This window comes from Podarcis cretensis (assembly GCF_951804945.1).
Source record: "Podarcis cretensis genome assembly, chromosome: 5".
In the NCBI taxonomy this organism is placed as follows: Eukaryota; Metazoa; Chordata; class Lepidosauria; order Squamata; family Lacertidae; genus Podarcis; species Podarcis cretensis.
Genome location: NC_137174.1, coordinates 13,073,045 through 13,097,853, shown reverse-complemented (window position 1 = coordinate 13,097,853; position 24,809 = coordinate 13,073,045). Strand labels below are relative to the sequence as shown.

General features: G+C 45.4%; 1 protein-coding gene across 1 annotated transcript in view; it reads right to left on the bottom strand.

The window, feature by feature from the left end:
* SCD (stearoyl-CoA desaturase) overlaps nucleotides 1–23,281 on the bottom strand; it is a 30,680-nt gene extending 7,399 nt beyond the window's left edge. The window contains exons 1-5 of the mRNA XM_079975396.1: nucleotides 22,921–23,281; nucleotides 15,718–15,994; nucleotides 7,077–7,207; nucleotides 3,156–3,361; nucleotides 1,783–2,015 (exon numbers count right to left, since the gene is read on the bottom strand). Coding sequence (XP_079831522.1) covers nucleotides 1,783–2,015; nucleotides 3,156–3,361; nucleotides 7,077–7,207; nucleotides 15,718–15,994; nucleotides 22,921–22,947 — 874 coding nt within the window. The 5' untranslated portion in view covers nucleotides 22,948–23,281. The remainder of the gene's footprint in view (nucleotides 1–1,782; nucleotides 2,016–3,155; nucleotides 3,362–7,076; nucleotides 7,208–15,717; nucleotides 15,995–22,920) is intronic.
* Between the last annotated feature and the right edge of the window lie 1,528 nt (nucleotides 23,282–24,809).

Genomic DNA, 24,809 nt, shown 5'->3' with positions numbered 1-24,809 from the left:
CATTCCAACTCTGTGGCCTCAAGAAGCGTTACCCTTTCTCCACAACACTTACCCAAAACTGCATTATTTGCTTTCAGAACAATGCCTCCCAGCTAAATAAAGCAGCATGCAAAACAGGATGACAAACAAACATTTTTTTGTGGCAGATAAAAATGGTTAGTACAATTTTATATATACATTTTTCCCCCTTTTCACAATTTGGATGTGTGTGTGTGTGTGTGTGTGTGTGTGTGTGTGTGTATGCCACCTACACACAGTAGGAAAACCTTTTCCTCTAGCCTACCTCTATAAAGTTCTTGTTGGCACTGTATTATTAAAATGGTGTTCTGCCATGCTTAAATACTAATAATAGTATCTATAGTGGTCTGTAACAAAAGCTGACCGTGCACTGCTTTTCACTTAGGCTTCAAAGTCAATATGAAACAGGCCTCGCCTCAGTAAAAAGGTAGAGGAGAGGCTGGGATCAGAAATTAAACTGAGGTTCACAGAATCCCATCTCAAAGGAGAAGTGAGTTTTAGGGGTGCTGAAATTCCTCTCCGTCTTGGGATTAAAATCTGAGCCAGGAAGAATTCTTTGCTTCTGTGCCTGACTTCCAACATGCCTTCTCACCACTCTCAAGATAATGAAGGTGTTCAGATAAAGGGAAGAGGGATGTTCAGGGGAGAAGATGGCTACAACAAGACACCCAGGATGTTGGAGTGGGGAGGGAAAAAAGCTCTCTCCTAGATTGAAACTGACAAATGGGCAAGGAGTCGGTATTTGTGATATGGGCATACACATTCAGCAAAAAATCTTAGAAGATGGCTGAAGATGGACAGCTTTTCCTGGGCTTGTATCAATGTGGCTCAGAAGGCTCAGAAAATTAAATCTACACACACACACAGCAAATACCGTATTTTTCGCTCTATAAGACACACCAGACCACAAGACGCACCTAGTTTTTGGAGGAGGAAAACAAGAAAAAAAATATTCTGAATCTCAGAAGCCAGAATAGAAAGAGGGATCGCTGCACAGTGAAAGCAGCAATCCCTCTTGCTGTTCTGGCTTCTGGGATAGCTGCACAGCCTGCATTCACTCCATAAGATGCACACACATTTCCCCTTACCTTTTAGGAGGGAAAAAGTGAGTCTTATAGAGCAAAAATACGGTAGGTGCTAGCAGTGGGGAAGTACAACTTCCACAAAAGAGAAGCCTGGGTGCTCTCCCCAGAAGCTATGGCTACCTGTGTGAAAGTAAATGGCAACAGGATGACTTCTCATGAACGAGGAAAGTGAAACAGGATGTGGGCACAGCTGGAAAACCAGGGATGGAAAGCAGGCAAAACTTCCTGCAGATCCGAACATGGGTCAGAAAGAAGGCGGGTGGTGCTGTGGGTTAAACCACAGAGCCTAGGACTTGCTGATCAGAAGGTCGGCGGTTCAAATCTCTGCGATGGGGTGAGCTCCCGTTGCTCGGTCCCTGCTCCTGCCAACCTAGCAGTTCGAAAGCACGTCAAAGTACAAGTAGATAAATAGGTACCGCTCCGGCGAGAAGGTAAATAGCGTTGCTCTGGTTCGCCAGAAGCAGCTTAGTCATGCTGGCCACATGACCCAGAAGCTGTACGCCGGCTCCCTTGGCCAGTAAAGCAAGATGAGCGCCAGAGTCGGTCACGACTGGACCTAATGGTCAGGGGTCACTTAACCAAAATACACACCAACTGAGGGCACCGGGAATTGTGGTGGGAACAAGACGACAGCAGACCTTCCCGTCCCCCAAACCCCAACATCTTCCCCTTTACATACCTAGGGCTCCAAGTACGACAAAGTGGTTCTCTCTGGGGTTGATGGTCTTATCATACGGCCGGTTGCCATACATGTGCGCTGCACTGTTCACCAGCCAAGTGGCGTTGAGGATTAAGGCATAGCGGAGGATGGCAGCCATGAAGAAGCTAGTGTGATACGTCTCCCCCCAGAAGTACCAAGGCACAACAGCAGGGAAAATGAAGCACATGATCACCACGGAGGTTTTATAATGCCTGGGAAGAAAGATACATGCATTGCAGTCAACATATTTGAGCTCTTTGTAGGGGATCACATTAAAATTCCAATGTTTGAAAAAGCTTCATTTCGAGTAGGCCCTCGCATTTTCCTGCAAGATTTCACTCTGCACTAAATATTTCCAATTCACGATCAGATTTTTAGCTCAAACCCCTAAGGTGTCAATGGTTCAAACCACAGTGGCACTTTGGTTCTCAAACTTAATCCGTTCCTGGAGTCCATTCGACTCGCGAAACGGTTCAGAAACCAAGGTGCGGCTTCTGATGGGCTGCAGAAGCTTCCTGCACTCAATCAGAAGTCGCATCAGACATTCGGCTTCCGAAAAACGTTCGCAAACCACTCACTTCCGGGTTTGCGGCATTCAGGAGCTGATTGGTTCGGGAGCCAAGCCATTCGAGTACCAAGGTACCACTGTACTGTAAAGGTTGGAAATTTGGAATCTGCAGTTTTTCCACTATGAATGCTTATCTGATTTTCAGTGTATCTACGTTGGGCTCTACGTGGGGCTACCTTTGAAGGTGACCCAGAAACTGCAATTAATCCAGAATGCGGCTGCTAGACTGGTGACTGGGAGTGGCCGCCGGGACCACATAACACCAGTTCTGAGAGATCTGCATTGGCTCCCAGTACGTCTCCGAGCGCAATTCAAAGTGTTGGTGCTGACCTGTAAAGTCCTAAACGGCCTCGGTCCAGTATACCTGAAGGAGCGTCTGCATCCCCATCGTTCTGCCCAGACACTGAGGTCCAGCGCCGAGGGCCTTCTGGCGGTTCCCTCATTGCGAGAAGTGAGGTTACAGGGAACCAGACAGAGGGCCTTCTCGGTAGTGGCGCCCACCCTGTGGAACACCTTCCCTTCAGATGTGAAGGAAATAAGGAGCTATCCTATCTTTAAAAGACATCTGAAGGCAGCCCTGTTCAGGGAAGTTTTTAATATTTAACGCTGTACTGTTTTTAACACTTGATTGGGAGCCGCCCAGAATGGCTGGGGAAACTCAGCCAGATGGGTGGGGTATAAATAATAAATTAGTAGTAGTAGTAGAAGTAAACAAACAAACAAACAAATCCATTTCCTATCTTCTGGAAAAAGAAAGCAACCTCAATGGGAGTCCTTTGCTCACCTCCTTTGGAACATCACAACTTTGTCAGCCTTCAGGTCAGAGAGATCCAGCTTCTGTCCCTTCTCTTTGACATCAGGGTGTTTGCGTACCAGCAGCCAGCCGATATGAGAAAAGAAAAAGCCTCGCTTTGCGTTGTGGGGATCAGCATCTGTTTCAGAGTATTTGTGGTGGACACGGTGATCTCTGGCCCACTCATAAATGTCGTTCTGGTTGAGACACAAAGGCAAACACATTAGTCATGTTTGGAGCTGGACAACAGTCCTCCGCTTCCACAGCAATCCTTTAAGACAGTGTTTCCCAACCTTGGGCCTCCAGCTGTTTTTGAACTACAACTCCCATCATCCCTGACTAGCAAGACCAGTGGCAAGGGATGATGGGAATTGTAGTCCAAAAACAGCTGGAGGCCCAAGGTTGGGAAACACTGCTTTAAGGAACATGGAAGATAAAAAATACTTCCTTGACTCATTCACCCTGAACGCAATGCTCTAAGAAGCCAGTGTGGTGTAATGGTTAAGAGCAATAGACTCGTAATCTGGTGAACTGGGTTCGCTTCCCAGCTCCTCCACATGCAGCTGCTGGGTGACCTTGGGCTAGTCACACTTCTCTGAAGTCTCTCAGCCCCACTCACCTCACAGAGTGTTTGTTGTGGGGGAGGAAGGGAAAGGAGAATGTTAGCCGCTTTGAGACTCCTTCGGGTAGTGATAAAGCGGGATATCAAATCCAAACTCCTCCTCCTAAGACAGGAGTCGGCAAGGCTTACCTTGCCTGGGCCGGTTCAGTGCCGTGGAGCCCCTTCTGTGGGCCGGATCACGGGTGAGGTGAGTGCATGCACCCGTGATTTTCGGCGTCTGCGCAGACGCGATTTCCGGCCATGCAACAGTGAGTCCCCGCGCCGCACTGCACCAGTTTAGCACAGCGTGCGGGGACTCGCCAAGCAGGCAGCTTGGTTGCAGCTTGTGGGCCGGTAAAACGACCCCCGTGGCCAAGGATGATGAGAGTTGTAGTCGAGCAACCATCTGGTGGGCCAGATTCCCCACCTCTGCTCTATAATCTCTATATCTCCATCTCCATCTCAAGGAAAATCAGTCTAAGACAAGCAACTATTATTCCCATTTTACAGCAGGTGACATTGAGGCTGGCATGGATCTAGATGTGGCCTAGATTAACCAGGTTTCGGACCTGAATCCTTTTTGTACATGTCCAACATGACATGATCTTTTAGAAGACATCCGAAGACAGCCCTGTATAGGGAAGATCTTAACGTTTGATGTTTTATTGTGTTTTCCATATTTTGTTGGGAGCTGCCCAGAGTGGCTGGGGAAACCCAGCCAGATGGGCGACATGTTAATAATAATATTTTAATATATAGGACGCGGGAGGCGCTGTGGTCTAAACCATCGAGCTTCTTGGGCCGGCAGTTTGAATCCGCACAATGAGGTCAGCTCCCGTTGCTCTGTCCCAACTCCTGCCAACTCTAGCAGTTCAAAAGCCTTCTAGCGCAAGTAGAGAAATATGAACCGCTGTGGCAGGAAGTAAACAGTATTTCCATGCCCTCTGGCACTTGTCACAGTGTCCCATTGTGCCAGAAGCGGTTTAGTCATGCTGGCTACATGACCCAGAAATCTGTCTGTGGACAAACGTCGGCTCCTTTGGCCTGAAAGCGCAGTACCCCATAGTTTAATTCGACTGGACTTAACCATCCAGGGGTCCTTTACCTTTTACCCTTACTTTAATAATAATAATAATAATGATGATGATGATGTCACACTTGCCCTCAAGGACAAGTTCAATTGTTTTTTAAAGGAGAGGGGGAATTCTTTTAGATGTTTCAATAAAACTATGTATTACCGTATTTTTCCATGTATAACACGCCTCCATGTATAAGACAACCCCTATTTTGGGGGAATCCAAATTAAGAAGAGTTGTTAAGCTTTTGGGGGGGAGGATGGAGGATTTCCCACAGTTGTTGAGCTTTTTTTAGCGGGGGGTTGCCGGAAATCACCCACCCAATCGCCACAGACAATCTCCCACTCATGACATGAACCAAGCGCCAATCCCCCCTATGCAATATAGTCTTATACATGGAGAAATACAGTCCTTTCATTAAGAGATGGCAATACCCGCCAATGAATTTTTATGATTTTACGGTTTTAAAATTGGGGGTGGGGAACAAACTGGCTAAATGAGCTATCTTCAACTTTTTCAGATCCAGGACCCACTGGGGACCTATATCTTAATCTTTTACCATCTATTTGCATGGTGGTAGTGTTCCTGTTGCAACCCAACCTGGATCAGGCCACGACTCCCTAATGGATCCCCAGCTAACCAGTTGAAGACCAGTGAGCTAAATGATTCCTGTAGGAGAGAGCATGAAGCAATGCAAGGATATATATAGGACCCAGAAGTTTGCCGCCTTTAAATGGGAACCTTTGAAGATCCTGCCTGAATGTTTTAAATTGTACCAAATAACAACACACATACACAACTCTCTAGTTGCACCCTGTCACGTGCAAACTTGCGCCAAGTGACTTTTTGAAGCTTCATCAGGCAAATCCACCCAGTTAGAAGTGAAGAACGATTAGCACTGAAATGAATTTCTCAGTCTAGCTCTCCGTGCTTTGCTGGATTAAGGCAGTGTGTTAAAATCTAGATGGGAGTGCCCAATTAGAGTAGTAAATGGGAGTAGATTCCATGGCAGGGTGGAGATCGTTCCCTGAACTCCTGGCAGGTCAGCTGCTGCTGCTTACTGAGACAGGGAAGAGACAGGCGGAATCGACACCAGCGCTGTGCAAAAGCACCAGCAGGAAGATCGGATTAACCTCGCTGGTTAATCCTAACAAAAAATTCCTTCCAGTAGCACCTTAAAGACCAACTAAGTTAGTTCTACTGGAAGGAGTTTTAACTAAGTTAGTTCTACTGGAAGGAATTTTTTGTTTTGACTATGGCAGACCAACACGGCTACCTATCTGTAACTGGTTAATCCTAGTTAGTCCATGCAATCCTAGTTATTTGTTTTAATCTAAACCCTTTGTTTTGACAGATTATTGAGCTTTTTGTCATTGGGGGTGGCTTTTACCCTTTGAGTTAAAAATTTCAAATGCAGTGGTACCTTGGTTCTCAAACGCCTTGGTTCCCAAACACCGAAAACCCGAAAGGAAGTGTTCCGGTTTTCGAACATTTTTTGGAAGCCAAACTGATGCAGCTGTCGGCTCTTGTTTCCGGGGCGCCTGCACCAATCAGAAGCTGCGCCTTGGTTTTTGAACATTTCGGAAGTCAAACGGACTTTCGAAACAGATTAAGTTTGGCGCTTTTGTTTTTGCTCCTTATTTTGCGTTCCTCTTTTTGAGGCTTTTTCGGTTAATTTATTTTTGTGACTGTGTGGAAGCCAGTTCAGCTACTGATTGATTGATTGTGTGACTGCGGAAATGGATAAAAGCCCCCCATCCAATCAACGGCCATCATCAGTGCAGGTAAGATTTTTTTGATTTTTTAAAAAAATATCGTCTACAATACTGTCTTATTTAAAAGTACAGTACGTTGATGATTGTTTTCATTTTATGGGTCAATGGCCTCGTTAGATAGTAAAATTCTTGTTAAATTGCTGTTTTAGGGGTTGTTTTTAAAAGTCTGGAACGGACTAATCCATTTTGCATTACTTTCTATGGGAAAGCTTGCCTTGGTTTTAGAACACTTTGGTTTTGGAACGGACTTCCAAAAGATTAAGTTTGAGAACCAAAGTACCGCTGTACAGAAAAAGGGAAATAAAAGTTACTGGGGGAAAGGGAGGGGGATGAGATACCAAATTTTTTGTTCGAAATTCCAAGTTAGCCAAACTGCAGGAGGCATGTAGCCTTGTCTTCCCTCCCCTCATGTATCCATGACCCTGGAATCTGGCCATGTTAATCATCTCATAATTCTTACCTGGAAAGCCATGGAGTTGATGATCGCCAAGAATATTCGGAGAGGCAGGCTGGCTTTGTAGGAACGGTGGCTCCAAAGGCGATGTGCTCCGGCTGTGATTCCCAGCCCACTCAAGACGAAGAGAACAAATACTGTGAACAAGAAAAGCGAGGGAGAGAGTGAATTTTGACTCTCTTGGGTGCAGGAATTTAATCCTAATTACTTACAATTTTTGTTTAATCCGCAAGAAAGAAGGGCCTTTCCATTGGCTAGGTTCAATTCTAATCCTTTTAACCTCCCTTGGGGTAGGCTTGCGGGTTTGGCAGAAGGAGATAGGATCTGCCCATGCGATGCCCACCTGGTGGAAACTCTATCTCACATGGCCCTTAAATGTAAAATGTATGATGATCTCCGCCAACGATTTCTAGACCATCTATGTATTCCAACATGGAAACCAGAGACAGAGGTTATGTGCAGGTGACCAGGAGCTCACCAAGACAGTAGCTAAGTTCCTCTATTTGATTTTTTTGGTCGCCAACGTATGCTACAGGATCCTGCCCTTGCTGGAAACCCACAGAGATGAGGCGGATTGCTCGCCTCTTCTGCCCCTTGGTGGGTGGCTGCGCCGCTGGGGTGGCGACGAGATTCCACTGGCCTATCTATTCTGAATGTATTCTGAATGTTCTTATGTGATGCCAATAAAGGTTACTTGACTTGACTTGAGAGAGTGAATTGGAAGAAGCCTACTTCAGCGTTATCCCACTGCAACTCACAAATGTAAGCATTGCTAAAAAAAAAACAATAATAAGGACTGGAGGAAATTCAAGGACTATTTGAATAAATATTGTAATATAAAAAAAATAGAAATTACTTGAAAGAAACAAAGAGGTCTAGGATTAAATTAAGTTATAATTAAAGAAATGGGATTTAGAATGTTAAGAAAAGTGAATAAGATGGACTATAATTGGAAATTGTTTTAGTTTAATAATGATATTGGAAAGCTGTTACTTTTAATTACAAGGAAACTCAGAAGGGAGGGATTTGAGGAAGTCAACCAAGATGTTTAAAAGGTTGGATTTGTGAAGAATTAAGTTTGTTGTTATTGTTTATCTGTTTATTGTTTCCCCTTCCCCCCCTCTTTTTTCTTTTTCTTTTTCTGTTTTTTGTGTAAAATTTTGCTTTGTGGTTTGTGTTATCACTGTGGAAAATCTAATAAAAAATATTAAAAAAACCACAAAACAATAATAATACTCATTTGAAGGAAGAACCTGGAGTTCGATTTTTTAGAAAAACAGAAGGCAAAGAATTGCCATTCAGACAGGTTTCACCGAACACTGCAAATCTGTGTCTGAGCTTTTAGGGCATATCAATAGATCCACTTCACAAACATCTAATTTCTTAATTGTTGTTAATTTTTGGCATACAAAAAGTATTTGTTGCATGAGATCCAGGCAGCTTTGGGCCGGAGACATTGCATATTTAGATTGCATAAATATTGCATATTTAGATATTGCATATCTAAATTATATCTTATTGATGGGGCAAATGCAATTATTTCCCAGCTAGCAAGGCTTTGCATCTGGCGTGTGAGTCATGAACCCCTCCTCAACAATACTTGTAATATCACGGTAGGTTAATTGCACAACTCCTGCATGCATCGCAAGTGCAGAGTTTATTAAAAGGAGGCAATAGCAGAAGTTCTAAAAAGATAAGGAGAGTCATTAAATGTTTATGTTGCAAGTCTTGTGGAAGGAGCAACCAAGCCACAGATTAACCACAAAGCAAGTGCGCTATGGATAGATAAGTCAAGAACAGCAGATTGTAAGCTCTGCTGAGCCAGCGGAGACTTCCTCTGTTACTAGATCAGCTCTCCTGCTTCTTTAGCTGCTCGTGTGGAAAACAAAATTACCGTATTTTTTGCTCTATAAGACTCACTTTTCCCTCCTAAAAAGTAAGGGGAAATGTGTGTGCGTCTTAAGGAGCAAATGCAGGCTGCGCAGCTATCCCAGAAGCCAGAACAGCAAGAGGGATTGCTGCTTTCACTGCGCAGGGATCCCTCTTGTTGTTCTGGCTTCTGAGATTCAGAATATTTTATTTCTTGTTTTCCTCCTCTAAAAACTAGGTGTGTCTTGTGGTCTGGTGCGTCTTATATAGCAAAAAATACGGTACCTATTTTTTAATGTAAATTGAAATGTATAGCCCACCTTTCTAGGAAAAAGGCACACTGGACATCTTTAAACTGAACAATTTCTTAAAACAACATAAATGGGAAATGTAAAGGGAGAACCAAACAGTCAGAAGAGGCAGAAGCAGAAGGGCAAAAAGCCAAACTGAGAAAAAAGACCTTTTAAAACACCTACTGAAATAATACAGCTTTTGATGCTTCCTTAAAAGCTGGCAACTAGTGTTTGGGGCTGGGGAGAGAAACCATAATTTGGCTGGCAGTGCCAATCCTGATATGGGAATCAATAGAAGACTGCATTTCAGCTTCTGGAAGCAGAGGATGCTCAGAAACCTGATCGCTCTGCTTGCAAAACCTGATCCTCTGCTGCGGATAGGAGTAGACAGCATGCATAGCTGTCGCAAGGGACTGTTATTGTGCTCAAGTCACTTTGGGCAGAAACAGCCTTACTCCATCGAGTGCTGAAAATTCCCCTGCTTCCTAGAACCCCAGGTGTTAACTCTGCTCTGAATCGAATCACTAATTGCAGACCCTCCAAGTGTCCCTATTCTCCCGGGACAGGCCCGGATTTTCAGAAGCCGTCCCTATTCCTGACTTGATCCTGGAATGTCTTGCTTTTCCTTAGGACACCCCTATTTTCGTTGGAGAATTGTTGGGAGGGTATGGTACGATCTCCCTATTTTCACTGGAGAAATGTTGGAGGGTATAGAGTTATGTGCCCCTGAGCCAAGGAGATAAGTAACTATACAACCTTTAGAAGACCTCTGAAGGCAGCCCTGTATAGGGAAGTTGTTTAATGTTCAATGCTTTATGTTTTTATATGTGTTGGAAGGTGCCCAGAATGACTGGGACAACCCAGTCACATGGGTGTGGTATAGTAGTATTATTATTATGGATTAGTAAAGGTAAAGGGACCCCTGACTGTTAAGTCGGGTAACGGACGACTCTGGGGTTGCGAGGGAGCTGGCGTTTGTCCGCAGACAGCTTCCGGGTCATGTGGCCAGCATGACTAAGCTGCTTCTGGCGAACCAGAACAGTGCACGGAAACGCCGTTTACCTTCCCACCGGAGCGGTACCTATTTATCTACTTGCACTGGTGTGCTTTCGCACTGCTAGGTTGGCAGGAGCTGGGACAGAGCAAAGGGAGCTCACTCCATTGCGGGGATTCGAACCGCCGACCTTCCGATCAGCAAGCCCAAGAGGCTCAATGGTTTAGACCACAGCGCCACCCGCATCCCTTATTATGGAATAGGACGTCCCTATTTTCATCAGAGAAATGTTGGAGGGTATGTGAGAGGGAAAGTCACCTCCCACTGTTTGTAGCAATGATATTGCTGCTAGTCTCTTAAATTGCCTGCTGGAAATGATGGCCTTGAAATGATGCTGAAGGATTGTTAACACAGTCAACCTAGAGGGATCAATTGTGAGGACAGACCGTATAACTAGCACATCTGAAACCCAGAAGGCAGTGCTGTTCTCAAAGCACAATGGCTTCTCAGGGGAAATGACCAAAGCATTGTCTTTAAAATTGGGCTCCTTGTTCAGAACAAAGGGCCTTTGTGGGGACTCAGCTGATGCCGAATATTTCGGCTTCTATTGTGAAAAATCTGAGTCAGCTGGACCAAAATAAACAACAAGAAACAAAAACAGAACATTTATCCCTTGTTCCTTGTTTCCAGGCCTTTCTTTTTTTTTTTAATTAAGCTCTTTTTCATAAGAAAAGAAAATCACAAGGAAAAACATAAAAAATAAAACAAAAACAAAGGAAAACAAAGGTAAACAACGTCAAAAAACAAGACCCAAACCCACCAACAAGTACAACAACCAAAAAAACACTAACAAAGAACACACCCACCCGTCACCAACAGTGGTTGACTTCCCTTCAAAACGGCTTAAGTTGTAATCCCACATTATCTTCCTACGGGGTGTTTTTATCTCCTTTATTTACACCTCTCAAACTTTATGTATCGCCCACTGAAATTTTAATGTTTCCTAAGTTTGTTTCCATATATATAAAAAATTTGCTCCAGTCATTAATAAATTTTTCATTTTTCTGCTGCCTGATCTTCTGTGTCATCCTTGCTAACTCTATATATTCAAATAATTTGGATTGCCAGTCCCTAATGGTTGGAATATTAGGGGTTTTCCAGTTTTGCGCCAACAGTATCCTGGCTGCTGCCATTGCATATTGAAACATGGTTTGATCTTCTTGTCTAATCTCCTTCCCAACCATCCCTAGAAGGAAGGCTTCGAGTTTTTTGGGGAAGGTATATCTCAAAATTTTTTTTAGCTCGTCATAGATAAGTCCCCAAAACCTTCTTACTTTTTCGCAGGTCCACCACATATGGTGGAAGTCTCCTTCCTTTACCCTGCACTTCCAGCAAGACTTATCCCCCGTCTTGTACATTTTCCCTAGTTTCACAGGGGTAAGATACCACCTGTACATCATTTTTTGTAAGTTTTCTCGGAGGTCAACACATGCTGTAAATTTCATGTCCTTATTCCAGAGTTTCTCCCATCTGTCAAAGTCCAGGTTGTAACCAAGGTCTATGGCCCATTTGGTCATCACCTCCTTTATTTCTTCATCCTTCATATCCCAATCTAGTAGTTGACTATACATTTTAGATAGGAGTTTGGAGTTTCCTTCTATTATTTCCACCTGAAATCTGGACTTTTTCTCGCTCATCCCTATTTTTTGTGCTCATTCCATAGGGAGTTAATTTGATAATATTGCAACCAGGTTGTTAATTTATCCTTCAGTTCTTCATAGGGTCTGAGCTTCCACCCTTTATCTGATTTTACCAATAGATCCTCATAGGTCCATCTTTGACCTTCCATATTAGGTTTTTTAATTGTCAGAATATCAACTGGTGATAACCACCACGGGGTGTCTTTTTCTAGAAGTTTCTTATTTCTGTTCCATACCTCGAGTAGCGCACCTCTAAATATGTGGTTGGAAAATCCTTTATGAGCTCTTTCCTTATCTTGCCATAGATACGCATGCCAGCCGAATCTGGCATTGAACCCCTCCAAATCCAGCAGGTCTACATTTTTCAAGGCAATCCAATCCTTGATCCAACACAGACACACGGCCTCATAGTAAAGTTTCAGATTAGGAACGGCAAATCCTCCTCTGTCACTACGGTCTGTTAGTAATTTAAATTTAATTCTTGCTCTCCTGCCCTGCCAAATGAATCTGGACAGGGTTCTCTGCCAGTCCTTAAATGCTGTCGTGCCCCTAATCTTTGCAAATCAGTACTGGTTCCCATTTTTCTTTAACATAAATTACTAACCCTCTTTTTTTTTTCTACATCCGAATTGATAAACTCTACTCCCAGCTTTTTATTTATCAATATATGTTTGTGTTTTTTGGCTACGTGTGTTTCTTGCCAGCAGATCACATCATAGTTTTTATTCCTCACAATTTTTTCTAGTTTATTCCTTTTAGATTTTTCATTCAAACCGTTTATATTCCAAGTCAAAAAATTTAAAGACATTCCTCACGATTAAGTCTCTTTATTCAGTCACAGTTTTTAAATTTATGTTTTGGGGCTACCGTTCCTCTTCTGCTTCTAGTTTCCAGGCCTTTCATTTGGGGCCGCTTTAAGTTCTCAATATGTAACTTGGGATTGCCTCCCTCTTTTTAAAGAGGGCAGCCCCACAGGTTCACCTGATTAGTAAGTGCAAATTGCCCCATTACGGCCCAATTCCAAACACCCTGGTTGATGGCTCCATACAGAGCAGTTTGCACATCAACTTTGGGCACAATCAGCTCTTGTAATCTGTTATCATTATTGCTGCTGGCGGCGTCAAATCACATTTTAAACATGGCAGTATAAAAAAAGTATCTCCATAGCTTTGTCTATAAAGATCTACATCTACCACAATAAAAAAGAGAAGATAATAAGCAGGGACCGGTTATTATGTACGGGTTATTATGTGTACTAATCAATGCCCAGGAGCCAGTCCATTCTGCAGGATGTGAACAGTGAGGATCAGAGAGTAAAGGGGATAAAGTTCTTCCAGTTACCACAAATCAGACATTATATCTTTCAGAATTCAGGCAATTCAAAGTGGGGTGGCATTTTGTGGTTCCTCAGCTGTTCTTTGCAGTGATGCAGCAAGGTGGATATTGGGACAAGGGCAAACAGGCTGAGGCCTGGAAGAGGCTATCTTGCCAGTTTCAGAATGTCACCTGATGTCAAATGTCTTTCCTCCCCCCCAAAGGCTTTGTCATTGTGGCTATCAATGGGATTTTATAGCTGCCATAGGTTCAAACTACTGAGCTGAAATTTATTTGAATTTAAAACATTGGCTGGGTAAGTGGCTGAAATAGATTGTCCTGCTCTTGCATTAATGGGATGGAGTTCCTGGAGTTTCTCCTTTGTTATTTGTTTATGTACTGCATTTAGACTCCACCTTTCTTCAAAGGCTCAAGGTGAAAGACAGGGTTTTCATCCACCAAATTTGCAACTCCATCTCACCCAGAATACATTTCCCATCTTTTCCATCTGAGATAGGAAGCAGACCAGTGGTCATTCTCACTCATCATTGAGAAGACCTTCAGGGTCATAAACAGGGTTCTCTTCCCCCAATCAGACTTCAAGATGCTAGGCATTGATCTTAGGAACTTTTGTATGTTGCATTCCTACAAGGAGCGCACATTTCAGAAGGAGAGAACATTGAAAATAGCAGCGTTCTCAAATTGAGAGCATGGACGTTTCCCAGAAGGAATGTTAAGAGACACACCCCATAAATATTAGTTTCTCTGAAACTGCCCTTTGAAAGCATGCAACAGCATCTACTCTGAGGTGGAGATGCACCCTTGGCTGGAATTGGCTACGTAACCCTTTGAAGTCTAAACATAGCAGCCTCTCTGCTAAAGCTTTCTAAAGAGCAGAGTTTCAAAACTTCCTATGCTGTTTATTCGCAAGTCACCCAAGAAGTGGCCATTTTAGAGGCGTGTGTGTGTGTATCATAGCTGTCAACTTTTCCCTTTTCTTGCGTGGAATCCTATTCGGAATAAGGGAATTTCCCTTTAAAAAAGGGAAACATTGACAGCTATGGGGTGTGTGTGTGTGTGTGTGTGTGTGTGAGAGAGAGAGAGAGAGAGAGAGAGAGAGAGAGAGAGAGAGCCTTCTATGCCTGCCTTGATCTAATGTCCTCAAGTGGTAGCAATTTACTATTTGGTGCTAGTTTATGGAGGCAAACCAATCTAAAAGTCTTTCTTTGCCCCATTGCTTTCAACAAGCATGGTGAAACGTTTGTTGTTCTAGTTGAAAATAGGATGTTGAAGAGTATTTCGCATTTCTTTTTAAGGGGATGGCATGGATGTCAGGATTTGAGTACAGTGGTACCTCGGGTAACAAACACCTCAGGTTACAAACACTTCAGGTTACAGATTCTGTTAACCCAGAAGTAGTACCTCAGGTTAAGAACTTTACCTCAGGATGAGAACAGAAATCATGCAACAGAGGCATGGCGGCAGCAGGAGGCCCCATTAGCTAAAGTGGTACCTCAGGTTAAGAATGGTTTCAGGTTAAGAACGGACCTCTGGAACAAATTAAGTTCATAACCAGAGGTACCACTGTATTGGTTTTTGTTTATATCTTCAGTCCACTATTTGTCCATTTAATTAGGAACATATGCATAGCACATGGTCTCTTAGGACAGTTTAGCTGTGCACATGTTCAGCGGAGGGATGGAATCAAAAACAAAACTGCTTGCAATTCTACTGAGAAGGAATAGCCTTCCTGAAAGATATCAAACAGACCTGCTTTCATGCTGTGCGTTGTATCCAACTAAGTCATCCTCAGAAGTCACTCATCAACAAGATTAACTTTTGCATGTGACATCTTAATACCTTAAAATTGCAAACTGCCTTGGGTGTCTTGGCAGACATATAAATGCAATAAGTAAACTTAACAAATGAGGCCAGCTTAAAGTTCAGCGGGAGCATCAGATTGGCTCTGTTGGTGTGTTTGCACCGCACTGACCTCCCCAATGCTTCTCCCTCTCAGTAAGCAATAGTGACTCATCTGCCATGACCCTAACATAGTAACTCTGGTGAGCTGCCCCCAAAAAGGTTAACCAGCCCAGGTGTAAAGGGACTTTAAAAAAAAATGCCTTTGCACACAAAAATCAGCTTACTAAATATTTTTTTTAGAAGGAAAGGATGTGTATCTTAATGGCTATGAGGGTATTGGCAATCCAGATGGGCCTTCCAACTGCCTTGAGGAGGGAACTTAAGTGTGTGCTACAATATGCTTTTGAACTAATTAAAAAAACACAACCACAATGCTTCCCGATGGAGCCTGTTCCTGTGTTCACAGGTGGTAATTAATTCTCCTCGAGGCCCTCTGAGAGCAAAGCTGAACACGGCAACAATGAGAGGCAGATCCCATTGCGCAGGAGGTCAGAAAACAGAGCAAAACAAGGAGGCAATTCCTTCAGAGGGAAATCAACACGTTCTTTGCTTACCCCACACCAAGGTGGCAAACTTCGCTGTAGGGGTGAGCCAGATAGCTGCGTACAGTGCACTTAAATGGAGGAGAGACATGAGAATTATGTTCCTCCAGACGTATCTCTTCTGCGGCTTGGGGCCTTCTTTCTCACGATAGGTCTCGTCGAAAACGTCATCCGTCATCTCTCTGTGAGGTCCGATGTCATCATGGGCGGAGCGGACCTTCTCCATGCTGGTTACCCCATTCTGGGCCACGCGAGCGAAGGCAGTGGTGGTGGAGAAATCTGAGGGGAGCTGGCACAAGAGGCAGAGAAAGGGAAACAAAAACCAAAGTCACAAAGAGAAGAATTGGAACCAAAGCTCTTGTTGTGTTAGGCAAATCCACAGGCGGCTAAATGGCTCCTGGGCCCTCAGGCACATTCAGGCAGAGATGGGCCATGTTGAGAAGCCACTGCTAATTGTTTGCTTGTAATTATCATCATTTAAACAAGCTGGCTAGAAACCAAGGTATCGTGGCACACGGCCACTTCTTTTCTACACATAAGCAAGATGGCAACCTTCATTTAGTGCGGCAGTTCTTTCAGACTAGTGACTGCCATCATACAAGGAAACAGGCCAGCGGTAGCTATTCCCAATCAACCCATTTTGACCTTATGCAACTGTCCCAATAAAGCATCAGGTGATCTATGATATAACCCTCCCTCTCATAAACAACACAAAGCATTTATCTAAATTCCAGATCTTAATTTTTCCTAATTGCTGGCACTTTGATCGAAAGGACACCACATAGATTACTTCAGAAGTGACTTGCACTGTCACACCATCAGAAGGTTTCAAGAAAGGCGGCATGCCCTGATGAGAGGCTCGGTGGAGAACAGAGGAGATCAGGAGACAGGCTCCAGCCGGCCGCAGCTGGCAGCAGGGAAGTCATTCTCCAAAGCTGCCTCCTCCTCCGAACTGGCAAATAGCACTGAGATCCCGCCCACATGAGAAAATCACAACGCAAGCGGGAGCAGGCACTAACATGGTGCAAAAAGCTACTCTTGAGACCTGCCATATACCGTAGTTTTCGCTCTATAAGACGCACCAGACCATAAGACGCACCTAGTTTTTGGAGGAGGAAAACAAGAAAAAAAATATTCTGAATCTCAGAAGCCAGAACAGCAAGAGGGATCGCTGCGCAGTGAAAGCAGCAATCCCTCTTGCTGTTCTGGCTTCTGGGATAGCTGCGCAGCCTGCATTCGCTCCATAAGACGCACACACATTTCCCCTTACTTTTTAGAAGGGAAAAAGTGAGTCTTATAGAGCAAAAAATACAGTATTAAGCCTCTTCTCACAGCAATGGGTACCAGACCAGGAGCAGTGGCATGAAGCATTTGCCCTATCCCCAGAGGTGCCAGAGCTTACCACGAATTTTCCCCTTATTCTCTTAGGATGGCAACAGTGCCCACCAGAGAGGTGCCGGAGCTGAGCTGGGGGGGAAAAGCCCCGTATATAACAAAGGGTGAGGACAGTAACATTTTCTCATCTTGATTTTCATTCCTGTACAGTAAAGGTTCACTACGCTAGCATTTGATTAACGTTGGAAATAAGACTTATTTGATACTGATTGATATCAATCATATTGATATAGGAATGTATTAGATAAAATGTAAAGAAATATACAATAATAAGAGTGCATTCATTTGTAAAAAAGGAATATACAACAGGATAGACAGGAAGTCTTGTGTGTTGGTATGTATATGATTTGGGGGGTGTTTTTGTTTTTTCTCTTTGTTCTTTCTTTTTTTGTTGTTTCATTTTCTTTCTAGGTATATAAAATTTGTATATAATTTTTGTATACATGTTGGAAATTATACTATAGTAAGTCCTGTAATGTAATATGACAACGTTTAAAGGTAAAGGTACCCCTGCCCGTACGGGCCAGTCTTGACAGACTCTGGGGTTGTGCGCCCATCTCACTTAAGAGGCCAGGGGCCAGCGCTGTCCGGAGACACTTCCGGGTCACGTGGCCAGCGTGACATCGCTGCTCTGGCCAGAGCCAGAGCCAGAGCCGCACACGGAAACGCCGTTTACCTTCCCGCTGGTAAGCGGTCCCTATTTATCTACTTGCACCCGGAGGTGCTTTCGAACTGCTAGGTTGGCAGGCGCTGGGACCGAGCAGCGGGAGTGCACCCCGCCGCAGGGATTCGAACCGCCGACCTTTCGATCGGCAAGCCCTAGGCGCTGAGGCTTTTACCCACAGCGCCACCTGCGTCCCATATGACAACGTTTACCATTGCATAAATAAAATGCAAATTCAATAAATAAATGATTTTCATTCCTGGGATGTCTTGAGTTTCCTGATAGGTCATATTCAAAGAAACTCTGTACCAGATTTCCCCTCTTGATTTCCCCTTCTTTTCCTAACCATGTTTGTTCCTCTTCTAAAGCCTTCACAGCAACCAGAGAAGGTGCCTTCTGCATGTTTTGAACTCCAAACCCCATCAGCCCCAGCAGTGGATGATGGGAGCTGTAGTTCAATAACATATCGTGCCCCCTTATGATGACTTTAGCTGGAAGTCACCGTACAGTAGAAAGAAAATGGGCATGTTAAATTAGTCCAGTCAGCATCTGCATTAGATTTGAATTGTTTTTGTATATTAAATTATTGTTTGTTTGTCTATACAGTGTATTGAAATCTTCGGCACAGAAGGAAATAACAGTCATCAATGGGGAAATGAAACGATCTGTTTGTCTGCTTTATGAATCATTCAGTGGAGGGAAAATCAGAACACTTTGCAGCATTGATATATGAAGCCGTACAATAAAGGCCACACCAAGAAAGTTGTGGGAAAATGTATTCTTAATTGCCTGCATTAGTATGATAGAAAAGAAAAAGTTTTCAGCTGGCATTTGAAAGGTGAGGCGATATGCAACATGTATAAAAACGTAAAATAAACACAAAATTTAAAAGAAGCAAGGCCACACACACATAGAGAGAGCCCAAGGAAAAGATAAAGAAGGAGCTGAAATAAAATTGTAAAGATAATTATGTCATGCAAATAATTTAAGAGAATGTCTTCTGTTTGAGGTTTTTATTGCTAACAGCTTCGAGACAGGAAGCGATTCGTAAATGGAAATAAATCAGCCTGTCTTTCTTTAGACAACTCCAAAACAGCTCTACAGAGGTTCCTGTATAGTCTTTTGAGCTGGCTGTAATTATGTCTATTGCCTCTGACCGGTAGGGAGAGACAGAACAATGAAGGCATCAAAAGGGCTGGGACTGGGAGGAGGGCCCTTCCCCCCCCCCCTAAAATCTCTCCACCTCATCACCTCAGCCCAGAACCACAATGACTAATGTGCTCTCCTCACCCTCACCCCACAGCCACCTCCGCCAATCAAAGCAGCTTACACAGACTGTACCAAAACTACACATGAGGAGGACCCAGGAAGGTTGGCTCCTCCTGCTCCTCCTCAGTCCCTGGTTCCAAAAAAAATTAATAAGCCTGCAGTTAATTGCAGTGGCAGGTAAATGAACTGTTTGCCTCTAAGCGACCAGGGATAGAGACTGAGGGAACCATTTTTCAGGGGGCTGCAAAAACCCATATAGGTGCTGGGAGGAGTCTCCCCATAGCTTCTGGCTTCTAAACCTGGCCTGGTGAGAGTGATAGCATCAGGACTGGTCCTGTCGTCATGCTTTAATCCCAAAGTTAGGCACAGTTCGGATCATCCGTTTCAATGAATCTGCAGGGTGATGAACGCTGTAATCCTGACACCCACTTCCCTGGGAGCAAGCCACACTGAATCCACTAAGCTTACTTCTGAGAAGAGAGGCGTGGGATGGCGTCCTTACGCAGCCTGGAAGCAACCCTGCTAACGCAGGGTCGTAAGCTGCTTTGAGGGATTTCCCTTTTCTTTTTTTCTAAATATATCCAGAGGATTGGAATATATGCACGATTATATAAATAGGTATGCAAATTACAAGCGCACAGGAGAAACAAGAAATAGTATCCATGTGGAAAACGAAACAGGACAACAACAACAAAAAAATATATTGTGTACATTGCAAAAAAGGGGAGAAAATTGTTATTGTAGTTAATCAGACCTTAACCTAATACGGTATTTTTCTTTTTACAATCAAATGGCATGCAAATTTTGTGAAATGAATGACATAAAATAAATACAGTGGTACCTCAGGTTACAAACACCTCGGGTTAAAAACACTTTGGGTTACAAACTCCGCTAACCCGAAAGTAGTACCTCGGGTTAAGAACTTTGCCCCAGGATGAGAACGGAAATTGTGCAGCGGCGCAAGGCCCCATTAGTGAAAGCGCGCCTCAGGTTAAGAATGGTTTTGGGTTAAGAACGGACCTCTGGAACGAAATAAGTTTGTAACCTGAGGTACCACTGTAATATGTTTCTGCTCAGAATTCAAAGCCTTGGGTGTGATCCATGAAAGGCTTGGGACATAGAAATCTGACGCAGCATTGCAGTAGCCAGGCATTAAGATCTTTCAGATGGACTCTTTTTATCATCGTGACTTTGGAAACCATTCAGTGACACAGGAGAAGGCCTTCCCTGTGGTGGCACCCCAAATGTGGAATACCCTCTAACCTGAGTTATGTTTGGCACTCACTTTAGCTCAGTTACAGCATCAGCATAAGATCTGGCTATTCTGCCAGGCTATTCACCACAAGCTGTTAACTCTGCAGCGCAATAGTTAGCAAATTAGACGCTCTGTGTTTTACAGTGGCTGTTATTGTTTTATCTCATTTATTCTCATTTCACTAACTGAATGATTGCTTCAGTTGCAGCCTCCTTGGATTTGTGTGGGTGGCCCGTGTAATTTGGAACCTTCAAAAAATCAGGGCTCAAGCTTGCCCAAGAGAGATGCAGGAGAAGCAGGGATGATGTAACAAAGGAGTGACAACAAGGTGATGCAACAAGAAGTGACAGAAATATGATAGAAGGGGTAGTGTGCTCCCCTCTCCCTCCTTGTGCAATGGTAACCACATAAGGGGAATAATAATAATAATAATAATAATAATAATAATAATAATGTTATTTATACACTGCCCATCTGGCTGAGTTTTCCCAGCCACTCTGGGCAGCTTCCAGTACATATAAAAACATAATAAATGTCAAACAGGAATGCCAAAGAAAGCTCATTGGGGAAGATCTACCCTTCCATTCCGTCTGAGAGTCCAAAGGCTCCCACCTTTTTCTACAAACCAGTTAACATTGCTATAGTATCGATGTGATGGTAAATTGCAAGGGACACAATTTATAGCCAAAGTCAAACACTTAAGTCCCATTCATTCTAATGGAGAATTTAAAAAGATCTAGGCTGCAATCCCATGTAATGCACACACGGAAGGAAGGAAGGAAACCCCACTGAACAATGTGAATCAACATTGTTTGATACAGAGAATCACTGAGACGGTAACTAGGCCTGCAGTCCTAACTACGTCTACAGAGAAGTCCGTACTGTACTGTACTGTAACTGCTTTAGGGGGTGTGAGACTGCAGTCTAATTTGTTGGGATTGGGGCAACCAGCGTTTTGGAAACAGCTTTGAGCCTCTGGGACACGACGGACTATTTCTAGCAAGAATAAGGAGCATTACTGCATTGAATATGAAATGAATATTGAACATGAAATGAATATGAAATGAACACTAGAGTCGAGAGTTCTTTTTTATGATGGTCCTGGAGAATACAGAATGAATAACTTGTTGCCTTTTAACAGACCAGTTTGCATGGAGGAAAATTTAAAAAATAAGCAGCTTTTTGTGTTTCACAGAACTTTTGGTCAAATGTATTTCTATTAGCAGCAACATTTATTAACAATATTGCCTGAGGGCATGAGAGACCACCACCTAAGGAGGTTTGGCTCCTGGATATTTGAAAGCCAGGGAACCAGATGTACACTGTAGCAAGTTATGAGTAACATAAAAGATTGGCCACTCATGCAAGAACACGCTAGTATTATCACTCTCTTTCCCTGGCGTTGAGACAACACAGATGCTTAGCTTGTGTAGATCTGTGGCACCTACGCAGTTCCACCCCCTCCGCCAAAGGCTGCCTGCCGTTTTTTGACTGGACAGGTATTGTCAGCAGAAGAGGCTTTTGAGAATGACCTGGATGCTCTCTCAAGCATGCAAAAGGCAAGTTGGCAGCCGAAACCGCATTCCTAAAGGCCAGGTGGCCTCCAGGGAGTAACCTGCTCATTCTATAATCTTGCTAAAAGCCCTGGCAAGGATACCCTTTTGGCCGAAAGCTCTTCTGCCAAAGAGAAACTAACGAGCACGTTTCAATCCCGGGGCGCGTTGCAAAGGAGCTTGCTCGCAAGTAAATGCAAATTGAGACTGCAGCCTGTCATACTTGGAGCTGCAGCTGGGCTGCCAGGACCGCAGTGAGGCATCGGGTGAAAAAGAAGATCCAACCAGTGGCGCAGTCGTGGCTTGGAGAGACTGGGTTCTCTCCCTCTAACGCAGCGCATACGTGTTTACTCCCATGCAAACCCCACTGCCTTTAACAGGGTTTGCTTCCAGGAAAAGGCAAAGAAGGCTGCAGCCGGCAGCTTTCCCCACCGACTCCATCACAAAAGCCGCCGCCAATGGCCCGGCTAGTGACGCCCCCCTGCCTCGCTCCGCGGCGCGCATCGCCAGCGATTGCGCAGCGCCTCCGCCCCCTTGCGCACAGAAGCCGTTGCAAAAACCAGGTCGGGCTGTGGAAGGCCTGGCTGCAGGGCAAGACCTCGGTGCGGGGCTTGCATTATTCACACGAGAGGGGCGGCTTACCCTCTGGTTTAAGGAGGTGCGAGCAGGAAAAAGACCGGAATGCTTTGGGGTTGTTGTTTTTTTTAATGGACGTTTTCGCAGGGCCTTTCGACGCGGCCATCAAAGAAGGATGATAACACTAAAGGAAAGGGATGCTTGGGGAAATGGAGCTGCTCTGGGATGCTGGAAGGGAAGGGAGAAGTAGGCAGGCAGGAAGGAAGGATGCTGATCCCCGGCTCTTGCCCAGGAAAGGATGCGGACCGGGCTTCCCAAGCCAGGGGGTCGGATGCAGAAGGAGCTCTCCACTCACCCCCATCCCGCGAGACAGGCAGCAACGACCTACCAAGGGGGCTGGATGAGTCGTCAGCCGTTCTGGGTTGCCTTGGGCAAGAGAAAGCGACTCACCATTTTAGAAAAATAAAATAAAAATGATTAAGGAGGAGGAAGCGGCGCCTTACCTCCCCGTGGGCTAGTTGGGCAGGCATCGGAAGAGGGCTTTGTGCTGCTCTTCTTCCTTCTCGGCGATGCTCTTTCCCGGCTCCGCTGGTGCGCAGCTGCCTCCAAGTCCCCACGCTCCTTTGGCTGCTGTGCGCGCTGGTGCGCAGCTATTTAAGTTGCCCGAGCCCTGAACGCGAGCAACCCCCCAGGAGGTGCCCGGTCTCTCTCTCTCTTTGGCCCTTTGTTTGCACGGCGACGATGTCCAGCGGCGCACCACGGGGCGATCAGGATCCGTCCACTCTGCGCAACTCCGCCGAAAAGGATGCCTTGACGGGTCCGGTGGCGCCGCTTAAGTGGAGCGCAGCTGGGCGCAGAGGCGATCAGGAGGCTGGTACCTTGGCACTTGGAGAGAGCCTCCCATTGGTCGCCGGCACTTTGGTGCCACCTCGCTGCGCGCTCCGCATTGGCTGCCCGCAATCTGCTGTTGGACGGCGCCGTTGGCCGCGGAGGGACTCGGTTGCATGCATGGCCCTCGCATGGCCAGCCGGGTGCGCAGCCGGCGCGTCAGCCGGGACTTTCCCCTTAGCAGCTGATGCGCCGCCGGGGAGAGGGAGAGGTTAGGAGGGAAAGGGGGCGTGCGCGCGCGCGCCCGAGAGGCTTACGCCGCTCCCGGAACCGGGAAGGCAATGACCGACAGTGACCTCCGCCGGCAAAGTGGGTCACGAGGTCCTCCCTTCTGTGGGGCGGTGCAGACCCCGAGCTCGCTCCCCACGCGTTTGGAGCTCACCGGCGCAGCTCAGCGAGGCGTTGGCAAGCAGGCGCCGGGGTCCGCAGCCCTTGGCGCGTTGGAAGTGCCCTGCCCAGGCGTGCCAACTTGAATATAATATGGGTTGGGAGCAGTGGCGTAGCGTAGGGGGTGCAGGGGGGGCCGGCCGCACCGGGCGCAACATCTGGGGGTTAGGGGGCGCAAATCCACGGGTTAGAGGGCGCAAATCCACGGGTTAGGGGGCGCAAATGACTTGCCTTGCCCCGGGTGCTGACAACCCACGCTACGCCACTGGTTGGGAGGCAGGCAAGCCCTGTCCCGCATCAATCACAAGACGTGGTGCGCACCATTTGAATGCCCATCAGGGGTCATGTTGGGGGGCAGGCTTTTGTTGGAGCGGGGAGAATCTCAGATTTATCTTGATTTGTATTGGTTGGGGGGGCAACTACCCCCATAACGCCCCCCCCCCCGCGCACGCGTAGCCAGGATTTATGTTAGGAGGGCAGAACCTCAGTTAAGTATTTTTATTTTATTGCCTACACCCATGTCAGGAGGGCCAACTTGAATAAAATATTGGAGAACCAGGTACGCCCCTTCCAGTCGCATGACACAGCACACACACACACATCGTTTGAATGGCAATGCCCATATTGCAGCCCCCCCCCCCAATATTTTATGGCGGGGGAGGGACATTGTCCGCTAGGAGTTAGGCTGGCAGTATGTTCTAAAAACGGGAATCGCCAAGAAACGTCCACAAATCTTAACACACTCCTGTATGGGCTCTGAAATGAAGCCAGTGAAATATTTTTGCCTGGGCAGAAGGATGCAGTTCCGGTGGTTGCCACACATTGAAGCTGAGCAATTGGTCCAAAGGGGCCTCTGTGTGTCCCTCTCAGTAGCCTTTCGTTGCTGCTGTTATGGAGGGGAATTTAGAAACAGACTTTTCACCCAGCCCTATTTCTGAAGCCACTTCTCTCTTTTGCAGCCCCACCTTGAACCCCTCATTTTACCCTCCAAGACCATTCCTCCCCCCTCCTTTGGGGCAAGCCCCCTTGTACACAGACCACCTCCACGGTGGCTGCTGCCATCTTCCTCCACCCAAACATTGCAGTGACTCATTGCAATGTTTGTTCCAAGGGGACA